The following is a 13,093-nucleotide window of genomic DNA, read 5'->3' as shown; positions in this document are numbered from 1 at the left end:
GCCTTTGTTGTTGAGTGAAAGTTTATATTTAGTGTGGGCTTAGATATATTGTTTTAGTGTGGACACAGCTGTGTCCTCTGTCTGCCTTACTGAAGTAGTCTGGCGCTCAGCTATAACAATCTGTCTTGGCAAGACTAGAAAACACCACCCACACTCCAACAACTGCTCCATCAAGTCACACGCTGAGTGCAGCACAGAGAACCATATTAAAATCAGTCTGCGAGGACCGGCTGAAATGGTAGTTATTTGTTCACAGCAGGAGTCACTTATTAGCTACATTTCCTCCCTGTTTTTCCTGTTTGTGAGCCCAGCAGCCAGTCTTTCCTTTTTGTTCTTCCAGTTTGTCTTTGCTTCCTTGGCCTCTGCTTGTTCCAGCCAACAGTAACCAGACAGAGTCTATGTTTAAATAAACAGGAAGGGTTTTCTGTCTGGGCTCAGTTTATGATGTGTGGACTTACAGGGAGTTCAAGTGGGTTACAAGGTCATTTCTGAGGTCATTTCAGCATGGAGGAAGGCTTTTAGAATGATAAATAAACCAAAACAACACTATTCAAAAGTATAAGCATATATGTAGTATGTGCAAAATGTCAAGCTACTGAAAGATATTTTTCTGCCATCTTGATTTAATTTGGCTTTTGTATAAGTACTTTCAGGCTACTTCAGGGTGTGCGACTTTAAGATTCAGGTTATGTTATGACTGAAGATTTTTCATTTCCAAAACAGGAAAGAATACAACCAGCTGTTCCCTGTAACAGGATTTTACTCATAGTGCCTGTGTTCCGTATGTGGAGGTGCTGACTTAGGTTTGTTTAAATTAGGAGAAAGTCTTTCCAAGAGAGAGGATGGAGGAGGGATGAGAAGACATAAACAAAGGAATGGAAGCTGCCTTCTGGAAAGCAGCTGCTGAACAGACTAGACAGAAAAACACACAACTGCACAGATCCTTCTTCTAAGCTTTTATTCTAAAGCGCCTTAAATATACAGTGCAATGGATTCTACTGAGCTGTATTTTGAAGTCTGTGTTAAACTACAGTATTTCAAACTCTACCAAAGCATACATCATCAGGCTAGTTGGGAAAGGAACTGCTCTTTTCCGTTCTCTTGTTTTAATAAGAAATCAGTACTGGACATATTGAGTCCTGCCTCTTCACAACTAAAAGATATCAATTCTCCCAGTTTTCAATGTACCAAAAGCTGTGGGTGGATATTGAAGAGTAAGTCATCGTTCCCTCTGCGAATCTCAAGTAGGAGTGGCTGGTCGCTCTGCAACACCTCATGGATGTCTTCAGTGGTCCTGACTGGCTTTGCATTCAACTTCACTATAACGTCACCTTCCCTAATCCCTCCTCTAAGACATGGAAAAGAAAAGAAGCTCGAGTCAACCGTTTACTACAAGTGTGCCAGAAAGAGAAAAAGAAGATTCAGACTTATAATGACATCATTGTCCATAAATCTGCAATCACTTTCTGGAAGTATGAAACAGGGTGATATCATTTGAAATGTGTGTGTGTGTGTGTGTGTGTGTGTGTGTGTGTGTGTGTGTGTGTGTGTGTGTGTGTGTGTGTGTGTGTGTACTTTTTGCAGGTGTGTGTGAGCATACTTTTCTGCTGGAGTGTTAGGTATGACCTGCCGCACCAAAACTCCACTACTGATGTCGGGGAAGTCTGGGTTATGAAGTCGCAACTCTTCTACAAGACTGTGGCACACGTAGGACACAATATTAATGCTATTAACACATTTTTACACATTATCATTTCAATTATGTAAAAAAAGGAAGTGCATCACATAAAACTAATTCCCTTTTCGGACATACTCAGACATGCAAACATTTGATTTTCTATGAAACAGCTCCTGCTGACAAATCAAAGGTAAAGTTGTTTGGCTACAGACAAAGTAGACAAGCAGCAATACCAGCTCCTGAAGCCAACTTATGTTTCCCATAGAATAACACAGAATTTGTCGGTTTGTTTGTTAAATGATTTATTCACAAAACAAATGTTGCTCTTAGTATTATTTGGGTATGCCACCTTTATCTGTAGTAGGAAGTGTATTAAAGAACATTAGTGCAAAATTTATTTTCTCCTTACAGTCTAATAGCTCAGGTGGTAGAGCAGGTCATCTACTGATCGGAAGGTTGGTGGTTCGATTCCCGGCTTCCCCTAGTCTGCATGCCAAATATCCTTGGGCAAGATACTAACCCGAAATTGCTCTCCGATGCATTCATCGGAGTATGAATGTGTGTGAATGTCAGTTGTGTGAATGGGTGAATGCACAAGTTGTGTAAAGCGCTTTGAGTGCTCAGAAGAGTGGAAAAGCGCTATATAAGAACCAGTCCATTTAATATGTGTGTGACTTTGTAACAACTTACGCTTTGGTGACGGTGACCATCCAGATGCCTAAAAAATGTCTCTTAACTAGGGACGCGTCTGAAAGCACAACAATATAACCATAATTTAAACACAGCCTCATGCAAAGGCTAAGTTGGGCTGACGGGGAAAGATGAGCTGAGGAGACAGTTAATAACTATTTTATTAAACACATATTAAAATATAAATGTAGCCATTAAAATTATAGTCCAAATCCTGAGGATTTCATTTGTTATTAAAGATCTATTAACTTTTAGTCTACACTCTTAACTGCATGTTTTGCCATATATGTAAATAGTTATAATATTTGCACAAAAACGTCTTGTCTCTCACCTGCATCAGACTGTGGTTTGTCCATTTTTCTTTTCTGCTGTCTCTTTTCTGTCACAACAAAAACCAGTCAGAGTAGTAGGTAATGAAAATTAGAGACATATACTGGGGGGAAATAGTCATTTAAAGATATTTTAGATAATAAGATGATAAACTTCACAAAAAAAAGTCACCATCTTTCTTGTGTTTAATCTGTGACTCTGAGAGAAAGCGGCTGATGCGGTCTGCCGGTATAGCGAAGGAAATTCCTGCTGTCACTTTAAGAGTGTTGATTCCAATCACCTCACCATCCTGAAGGAAACACAAACACATGTTGAAAGACAAACACAACATGATGGCTGCCAAAAAGGACTTGATGCTGACATAAATATCAGCCAGTAAGAACTGAGGAAAATATGTCAAGATTTCCAGAAAAAAAAACTGCATCAGTTGGTATGTAGAGCCGAGCATGTGGCACAACTACAGTTGCTATGATATATTGATAAAAACACAATGCATGTGCCTTTTTAAACGTGCACTCGTTTATGGCGTTATAAATGTGTCATTACACAGAACACTTTAAAGCATGTGACGCATGATGTGTCACGATTGTGTCCCAGTGTTACTGCAGTCAATAAAAATAAACTGCACGTTTCTACTTTGAGCTTTTTTATAATTAATATTAGTAGAACTCCAGAATTGGAGTAACAGCTATAGCCGTTAATCACTGGCCACAAGAAAATATGCTTGAACAAATCTGTAAATCAATTTTGAGCCATTTTGAGTTCATAGTTCATGGGACACAAGAGGGTTTATAAAACAAGCAAAGACTGTATCATATCGCAGGTTTTTGTGCTTTGGTTCTGCATTCTGGTTTCTTAGTATTTTTGAGTCTTAGTCATGTTTTATTTTTCTAATGTTTGAAGTTTAGATTTTTTTTTCAACCATATATATTTAATATGTGTAATATACTGAATTATATTTATGAAATAGAGCCGTTTCTATTTATTAGTGCTCGTTTGCTATATTTTTCAGCCTTGCAATACACTGTATTATTTCACTAGTTTAGATAGTTACTCTTTTTGTTATTTTGGAGCAACTGTGACCACATAATTTTCTTAGGGATTAGTAAAGTGTTTTGATTCTGATTTTGTGTTTGTTGAACATCTGGATTTCCTGTTTTCATTTCTTGTTCTCGTAGAGCGTGAGTTTTATTTTTTTATGATATCTTGTGTTTTGATATTAGCAAGAGTTTCCATGTGTGTTCGTTTGTTAATTGTTAGTGTTTTACTTTGAAGGTTTGCTTTCTTTTGTGTCTTGCGTCAGTTTTGCTTCCTGTGCTCCTCTCCCTACTGTTTTCATCAATAATAATTTTTCCGTAATTATAATCCTGTCGTCCCTTTTTACTGTTGATCTTTGGAATTTCCTGTGTGTGCTCCTCCACTTCCCTTTCATGCTGTCCAGTTTATTTTCTTTGGAATTAACCTGGTTCTTTGTTCTTCTTTCTAGATTCTTTGGGTTTTCGTGACTCTTAACTTTGTGCTTCTTGGAATACTGTTGAGCTGGTAAAGCTCACATTTTGTTTGCATTCTGTGCCTTGTTATGCACACATCTACAAAGCTATTTGTGACAGTTAATAGTTTCTTTAAATGTGCTGCAATACATACAACAAAATCAGGTATAATGTCTGTAGTGTATATCACACTTAAGCTCCCTCTGTGCTTTGGCGAATAATACGTTTGTGATATTCAGGCTCATATGACAATTTGGTGACTCATAACTGTTTATGCTGCGTTGGTGAAAACTCCGTTCTTTGTTTGAGGCCAAACTGAAAACACTCCAAAATCAAATGGATCATCTACTGTACCTTAGAGAACACCACTTACCAAGTTAACAAGAGGTCCTCCCGAATTGCCGTACTTGACACAAGTATGGAAGATATAAAATAGAAACAAGCACAACAGTAATTCTTACACATATGGGAATATTAAAAGACAATTATGTAGTTCAATAATGCAATCAATGTGTATAGATGGAGATATTTAAAAATGTTTCACGTTAATAATAGCATCAGTTTGGATGTAGTCCATGTCTGAGTCCTTTATGCCCAGCTCTTTGCCATCTCTTTGTGTAGTGCTGACGATGCCGGTGGTGACAGTGTTCTGCAGGGCGAAAGGGCTGCCAATGGCAACCACAAACTCTCCTGGCCTCAGATCAGCCGAACTGCCCAGAGACAGCACGCGAAGTTTCTTCTGCTACAACAAGCACAAAAAAAACCCACTCAAAAAATACCAGCACACAGGCGAAAACGCGAGTATGTCAGAGCAACACAGATGAAAAGAAGAAAAGACATTTAGAGGAAGAGGAATAGTTGAAAGCTTACAAAACTCTCCAGGTATTTCAGACAGGGGTGTGAGATTACACACATCAGCGCTCTGTCTGTGACTCACGGAGCTAGTGTTTATGAAAGTCTTATTAATGTCTAGCAGAAAACTGTCAGATGTTGACAAAGAAATGTGTCAGGATGTGGGCTGTGTGGTTTATGTGGGCTCATTTAAGATTTATGGATGTAAAAAAATCTAAAGATTCATGTGTTTATATTTGAAAAGGAGAAGAGGGTAGAGAAGCTTATGATGATAGCATGTCAGGGCTTGTGCCCTTACCTGTGGATTGACCTTGATTGTAGCAATGTCTGCCTTCCTGTCTATGTCTTTCACCACGGCTTCATATGCATCTCCGTCGTGGAGCTGAACACGCAGCTGTGGCCTGCCTGTCACCAAGGCAGCTGTGGTTACCACATGAGCGTTGGTCACAATCACACCTGAGTGGGACACGATGAACCCAGAGCCACTGGAGAGCCGCATGTGGCGACCTAAAAGAGGATGCCTGGAAACAGAGGGTAAATGAAAAATTATTAAAGCGAACATGATTAATAATAACAATAATAATTAAAATGTGCTTTTCTTGCATATATTTCACATTCTGGTTGCCCTATATAGAAGTAATTTTGGCAGCTTGGAGAGTTTTATGCCTTAATGTGATGTGCTTTGGACTAAATTGTATGCTTAATTTTATGCATGATTTGAATTTTATTTAAATTTTAAGCTTAAATTTGAATGTAATTTTATGCTACTTATAATAGCAGGCAAACAGCACTTGATTGGGCCCAATATCCCTAAAACAGCCTGTTGAGGAAACAGGTTGCACTCGTTTTTTCTTACTTGAGATCAAAGCAGACAAATCAAGCCATTATGCTATAAAACAATATAAATAAGCAATTTTTGTTATTTTTATACACATACACAATCCAAACCTTAAGAACAGCTCAATGTGGACGACAGCAGGGGCTATTTTCTCCACGACATCAGCAATGAAGTTGAACTTGTATCGAGGGCTGCTGAGACGAATCAGGGTACGACCTATACTGACAAGAAAACCCCACCAAAACATTAATACAGACAGCAATCAATCTATCTATAGCTACAGTTAGGTCCATAAATATTTGGACAGAGTCAACTTTTGAAACAACTCACACTTTCAGCTTTAATTTAGTGGGTTGAACAAAAAAGATGCATAAAAATGTGAGAAACTAAAGCATTTTTGTAACACAATCCCTTCATCCCAGGGGACTCAAAAGTAATTGGACAAATTAAATTACTGAAAATAAAATGTTAATTTCCCATACTTGGTTGAAAACCCTTTGCTAGCAATGACAGCCTGAAGTCTTGAACTCATGGACATCACCAGATGCTGGGTTTCCTCCTTTTTAATGCTCTGCCAGGCCTTCACTGCAGCAGCTTTCAGTTACTGTTGTGGACCTTTCTGTCCACAGTTTAATCGTGAACAAGTGAAATGCATGCTCAGTTGGGTTAAGATCAGGTGACTGATTTGGCAACACAAGGATATTGCACTTCTTTGCTTTAATAAACTCCTGGTTTGCTTTGGCTGTATGTTTTGGTTCATTGTTTATTTTTATTATGAAACACCGGCCAATCAATGTGACTCAGTTTAGCTGGATTTGAGCAGATACATCTTCAATAAACATTAGTGTCCCTGTCCGCCACTGGCAGCCATGCACGCTCAAGCCATCACACTGCCTCCGCCATGTTTTACAGATGATGTGGTTTGCGTCGCCATACTTTTTTCTTGCCATCTTTCTGGTAGAGGTTGATCTTGGTTTCATCTGTTGAAAGACTGTTCTTCCAGACCTTTGCTGGCTTTTTTAGAATTTTTTTTTTTTTTTAGCTTGTCCAACCTTTTTATTCTTGAGGTTTATGATTACAACTTCCTCCTGGAGAGTCTTGCTCACTCGGCTGGCTGTTGTGAAGGGGTTTCTCTTCACCATGAAAATGATTCTGCGATCATCCACCACTGCTGTCTTCTCTGGACATCCAGGTCTTTTTGCATTGCTGAGTTCAGCAGTGTAGGTTTTGCCACTTCTAATATTGTAGCAATTTCTCTGATGTTTTTTTTTCTGTTTTCACAGCTTACAGATGGCTTGTCTCACCTGCATGGAGCGCTCCTTTGATTGCATGTTGTCTGTTCAAAGAAAAATCTTCCCAATGCAGGCAGCACACCTCAAATCAATTCCAGGACTTTTATCTGCTTAACTAATAATGACATAATGAAGGAATTGCCCACACCTTCCTTTGAATCAATTTTCCAATTACTTTTGGTCCCGTTAAAAAGAGGGTGGCATATGTTAAGGAGCCGAAACTCCTAAAACCCTCATCCAACCTGAATGTGATATCCTCAAACGAAAGCTGAGAGCCTACACATTATGTCCATTAAATAACTATAATTGGAATATGTTTCAGTAAACAAAAAATAAAAAACCAACCTTGCCTCAGTGCCCCTAATCTAGATATTTTATACACACGTATGCGCACACGAATGCGCACACGTATGCGCACACGTATGCGCACACAAATATGAGTACACAAATATGTGTACACAAATATGTGTACACAAATATACACATATATGTGTATATATACCCATATATAGGGGAGACCGGGGATAGTTGTAACATTTTTGACATTTCTGTCTGTAAATTGAAGCTCTTTTAAGGTAGTGGATTCAAAATGTAATGCAAAGTATTTACATGTCTCTGCTATTAAATAGTGCAGCTATTTTCTCTGCAGCACAATTACCCATTGCATGGTATGGTCTCAAACACAAAGAGTGAAATGTTACAGTTAACCCCATAGTCTGGGTTAGTTAGCAACACAGAGCACCTGTATAAAAAAGCCCAAAGCCGACTGTACTTCCTCAGGAGGCTGAGGTCTTTTAACATCTGCAGGAAGCTCCTGAGGATGTTTTACCAGTCGGTGGTTGCTGGAGTACTTTTCTATGCTGTGGTGTGCTGGGGGAGCAGCACAGCAAAGAAGGACTCATCCAGGCTGGAGAAACTGATCAGGAGGGCTAGCTCTGTGGTCGGCATGAAGCTGGACACTCTGGTGACAGTGGCAGAGAAAAGGACACTAAAGAAACTGATGGACATTATGGACAATGCTGGGCATCCTCTGCACACGGCCATTAACAACCAGAAGAGTCTGTTCAGTGACAGGTTGCTTCTCCCAAAGACAAGAACTAACAGACTTAAAAACTCCTTTGTCCCACACGCCATCAGACTGTTTAACTCCTCTCTGGAGGGGAGAGGGAGGGGAAACAGGAGGACAAAGGAGGGGGGAACAACTAAGCTGTAGTGCCTCTTCACCTCACTGTGCAATACCTTTTGTGCAATACTTTTGTAAATAGTCAACAGTGCAATAGACTCAATACTTGAAATGTGCAATTCACTTGTATTTTTATTTTTTATTCCTATTTATTCTATTTATCCCCTTCGTATATTTTATTTATATTGTCTCTGTATTTATATATATGTGTGTGTGTGTGTGTGTGTGTGTGTGTGTGTGTGTGTGTGTGTGTGTGTATATATATATATATATATATATATATATATATATATATATATAATATTCTGTAACTCTGTAACTTCTGTCGGTGCTGTGCTTTTTTTGGAAATCGAATTTCCCAGAGGAACCCACCCGAGGGATTAATAAAGTTCTATCTAATCTAATCTAATCTAATCTAATCTAATCTAGTTGTAACATATCCTGGGGTAAAATGTAACACAATGAAATAAGGGTACTGACAAAATATTAACATGTAATCTTTGTTTATTCAACACATGAATGCACTTAGAGCCATTTATATAGCTGTGTGTGTGTGACAGAATGCAGAAATCTAGCTTTTGAACATATTCCAACCCCCCAAAAAAGACAAATTATGGAATTTTCTGCAACTGAATATTTCATTAATTTTGGTTGGTCTTCCTTGAGTTTGGCCTCATTGGCACAGTGGGCATTATAAACTACAGCTCTTGCACCAATTTTGAACATAACAATGAAGCTGAAAAAATGTAGTTGTTCACCAGCATCGCAATTCCATTACTTTTTACCATGGCTTACCATGGCTTTGCAAACCACACTTGGTGTGGTTTGCAAAGTGCTTCAGAAAGATGAGGAAATCTGTTTCTTGCACCCATCCTGACTTATTTCCACTACCAGTACTTCCTACTGGTCCATCTCTGACACAGTGGTCTGCATAATGTATGTGTGGGAACACAAACAGTGAAGTAATTGTGTTGCTAATGGCATTAACTGCATATACAAAAGCGACCAGTGAACCTCTCTCTGCTGATGTCGTTGCCCCAACTTGTTTAATATAAGTTAAAGTAATAGTGTGGTAAGTTGTAACATCTGCATTATTGTTACAACTAACCCAGACTGTTGCTGTTACAACTGACCCAGACTCCTATAGCCATGAACTAGCTAACATTACAGCCAACGGCTAAAACATTAGCACTAAAGACCTACACAGAATATATCCCCATAGACATACAAATAACACAATTTAAGTTTGATGAGTTTAACTGCAAAGCAGATAATGCTATTAAACATTGAAATAAAGTAGAAAAACTTACTTTTTGGTATACAAATTACTTTTTTTCATGTTAAATTGTCTGTGTTTGACAAAATGTGCTGATTTTTCACATGTGATAGCAGAACTGAGTTGGGCATGCACAGGATGAGTCACATCATTTGAAACTTAGCCCTGATTGGAGAAATTGGAAGTGTTACAACTGACCCACGTTACAACTATCCCCGGTCTCCCCTACATACATATACACATATATACCAAATCCGGGGAAAAAAACTATTCTACCCTGTACATTCTAGGTTTGTGGCGACCTTAAAGCAACCCTACCTGCTCCTAAAGGCGAACAGGGTCCTTTGTGCGCTTGGCTGACCGCGGGTCTCCCCTTGAGTAGAGTTTTCCGACTGGCTGCTCTCATCTTACACACATTTCCATACGTTTTCCCGTCGCTCCCACACACTTCATGGTCCATCTTACACCGACAGACCCCTTTGGAGCCTCGCCGCTTCCCCGCAGCGAATAACTTGCACTCCAATCCATCCCCGCAGGGCAGGTCGTCTTTGCGGCCGCAGGGGTCTCCTTCACGCGGGGAACACACCAGGCAGCAGTTACATCTGTCCGGAACGTAGCCACCGGGACAGCTGGGGCTCGGGCACGAGCTCACATCGCACCGGGAGGTGCACTTGTCAGAGCGAACGGCTTCGGTGATTTCGTGCGCAAAGAAAAACGCAGCCACAAATATAAAGAGCTGCATCATGTCAATAGTGCCAGAAAGCTTAAATAAATATGATATAGATATATATATGCCCTCACAAAATCATATTAAATTACTACATTGAAAACATTGGGTTGCTTCTTTAAGAACTAAAAAGTAATCTAAGTACAATCTCCCGTGGCTCTTCTGGCTAAAAAGGACTACAAGCCAAGCCGTCTATGTCTGCATATTTTTACAGCCTTGTGACTTTAGTCGTTCTCAAAAGTGGTGTAAACTCATCGCCTTGAAGTGCACTTCCGACGGCAGGCAACTAAAATAAAACAGATACTGCGCGCCATCTAGTGGAAACAAAAGCTCATAACAGACATAACTGCAGGGAAGCTTGTACACGTCAGAAATTTACATACACTCATCATGGGCATGAATGTCCTGGTAGTTTGGGCTTCTGATTCCTTTGAAACGGTCTTTATCTTCAAAAAACTAAGAACTGGGTGCACTTTATTTTTTTTAATTTTGCATTTTCTCCAGTTCTTGCAAAGTCACAAAGTGTAGATACAGGCTCAGATATAGACGTACATTTATTTAAATATTTTAATAAGCAGTGCTGAAGGTTCTACATTATACTTTTACTTGACAAATGAAAGTCCTGTTAAATTTTCATTAGTGTTCATGATTGATTACTTGGTTGTTTTTCCTTTGCCAGTACTCACTGGATTGAGCAATACTTCGAACAACAGGAAAGCCCAAGAAATTCAGTGACAATTTAAGAAGCGGAATTGTAGATTTACACAACTTAGGAAGGTCTTTCAGGGCCATTACGAAAAAACTGCAGATTACAAAACCATTAGCTCAAGTTACTGTATCTATGTATGAGTTAGTGAGACGTGTCACCGCATTGCCAGGATCTGGAAGAAGATCCAAACTGTCATCCTGGGATGAGAATAAACTGGTTAGGATGTTCTGGAACAGCCCAGGAACCGTCAAGGTTAAAGCGTGAACTGGAAACTGTTGAAACTCCAACATCACTGTCCACAGTAAAGCAAGTTTTACATCCCCATGGAACGAGAGACTGCCAACCCAGAAAAAAAAGCCCCTGCTTCAAAATCGACACGTCATCACTGATATTTTCACTTTCCCACCACAGGCATGAGCCTAATGCCTTCTAGAGGAAAGTTTTATGTTCAGATGAAACAAAGATTGGGCTGTTTGGTCACTATGACAAGAGGCATGTTTGTAGGGGTAAAGGTGGGGCTTACAAACCTAAGACACTGTACCAACCCTCAAACATGATGGTGGCAGCATCATGCTCCGGGGGGAATTCTTCAAATTCTTCAGCTTCACCTCAAATCAACACTTAGAGAAATCCAACTTGGACAGAGTTGAGTGTTCCAGCAGAAAAATAACCCTGAACAGACATCAAACTAGTTTTAGAATGGATAAAACAGGTGAACATCAAGCTTCTGGAATGGCCCTCCCAAAGCTTCAACTTAAAGCCAATTGAAAATGTATGGATTATGCTTAAACACCAAGTCTATTCCAGGAAACCGACCAAATATCCAGCCAAAATTATGTCAGAAGTTTGTTGATTGCAACCAAGAGCGACTTGCTAAGGAACATTTAACCAAATATTAGTGGGTTGTGTGTATATATTTGACCCAGTATGGATCAGATAAAAATAAAAAATAAACTCAAACTTGACTTTTGAAGTCAGTAAAGGTGTATGCTGTACAATCATTCCACCGTGGATAAAGAGCCGTTTAAAAAAGCCCCAAATTACCAGGACATGCATGCCCATGAAGAGTGTATGTAAACCTTTGACCACAGCTATATATACACACAAGCAGAGTACAGAATCATACGTTTGGTTATTATAGTGTTTTAAAAGACCTGGTACTCTATTTTAGAAGACTGCCTATTTTTTTTGTGGTGACTTGAACCCATTAACCTGAGGTTATAAAGAAAACTTTCCACATGAGGGCACTGTTGTGCAAGGCTCCGTGTCACACTACTGCTAAGATGACGAGACATCCTGGTAGTATTGCAACAGCTCTTTTCACATTTTATTTCCTCTCCAGATGTGTGTCACTTCTTAGCGAGAATGTGTGGTGACCTTATTCAGCTGTGCTTCACATCTACCACCACCTTGGTGTATATTGGTTTGAAAACCTCTGCTATACAAAGAACACATGCCACAATTTCAAGGCACACCTGTAGGAAATATTCTGTTTCTCGTTTGAATGACATCACTGACATTCTCGATTGGTCAGATGAACCCGGGCACCTTTTTGTTTTTTTGCTTTACAAAAGGCCCCATTAGCTTGTAATCTTAAACCGCTCCCTTTGTCACTTTCACACTATTAAACATTTTCCATGGCTCTGGTTTAGATCTTGTACCTTTGCAATCGGCAAAGTTTCTCTCAGAAAACCTTTAATTGCTGATAACCTTTTTAATAATTTCTCAAGCTAAAAATTCACTGATTTCAATATTTCGCGTGTGAAGATCTGTTGTTTTTGTTTTCATCCTTATTACCTGGATATCTTTGGGCTTTAGCAGGTTGGGTGGGAATTACTGTTGACATCTTTAATCTTAAAGTCAATAGGCATTAATCAGGTGCATGAGAACTGTCATCCTGCAGATAGAGCTCTGCTGAACATACCTTTGTCACTGCTGAACTCCAGCTTGGTGCACTTCATTCTTTATGCCTTCAAATTAGCCTTTTCCTATAAACTAGAACATGTACTAGTGACAACTACAAAATAC

The 13,093-nt window shown here is 39.3% G+C and overlaps 1 protein-coding gene across 2 annotated transcripts; it reads right to left on the bottom strand.

Moving 5' to 3' along the window:
* Positions 1 to 941: 941 nt before the first annotated feature.
* htra3a (HtrA serine peptidase 3a) lies at positions 942 to 10,592 on the bottom strand. 2 transcript variants are annotated; one of them, XM_026169232.2, is made up of 10 exons: positions 9,948 to 10,592; positions 5,989 to 6,094; positions 5,339 to 5,561; positions 4,733 to 4,930; positions 4,562 to 4,594; positions 2,870 to 2,987; positions 2,700 to 2,747; positions 2,369 to 2,426; positions 1,601 to 1,696; positions 942 to 1,348 (listed from the first exon to the last, which is right to left on the bottom strand). In XM_026169232.2, the coding sequence occupies exons 1-10, from the start codon at positions 10,372 to 10,374 to the stop codon at positions 1,180 to 1,182; spliced, it is 1,476 nt and encodes a 491-aa protein (XP_026025017.2). In that variant the 5' UTR covers positions 10,375 to 10,592; the 3' UTR covers positions 942 to 1,179. The 2 variants fall into 2 exon arrangements, with proteins under 2 accessions (XP_026025017.2, XP_026025018.2); XM_026169233.2 differs by having other exon boundaries at positions 4,733 to 4,927; positions 9,948 to 10,514.
* Positions 10,593 to 13,093: the final 2,501 nt, after the last annotated feature.

The sequence above is a fragment of the Astatotilapia calliptera genome, chromosome 6 (assembly GCF_964374335.1).
Source record: "Astatotilapia calliptera chromosome 6, fAstCal68.1, whole genome shotgun sequence".
Classification (NCBI taxonomy): domain Eukaryota; kingdom Metazoa; phylum Chordata; class Actinopteri; order Cichliformes; family Cichlidae; genus Astatotilapia; species Astatotilapia calliptera.
Note: the sequence above shows the minus strand (reverse complement) of the source record. Positions and strands in the feature narration are given on the sequence as shown.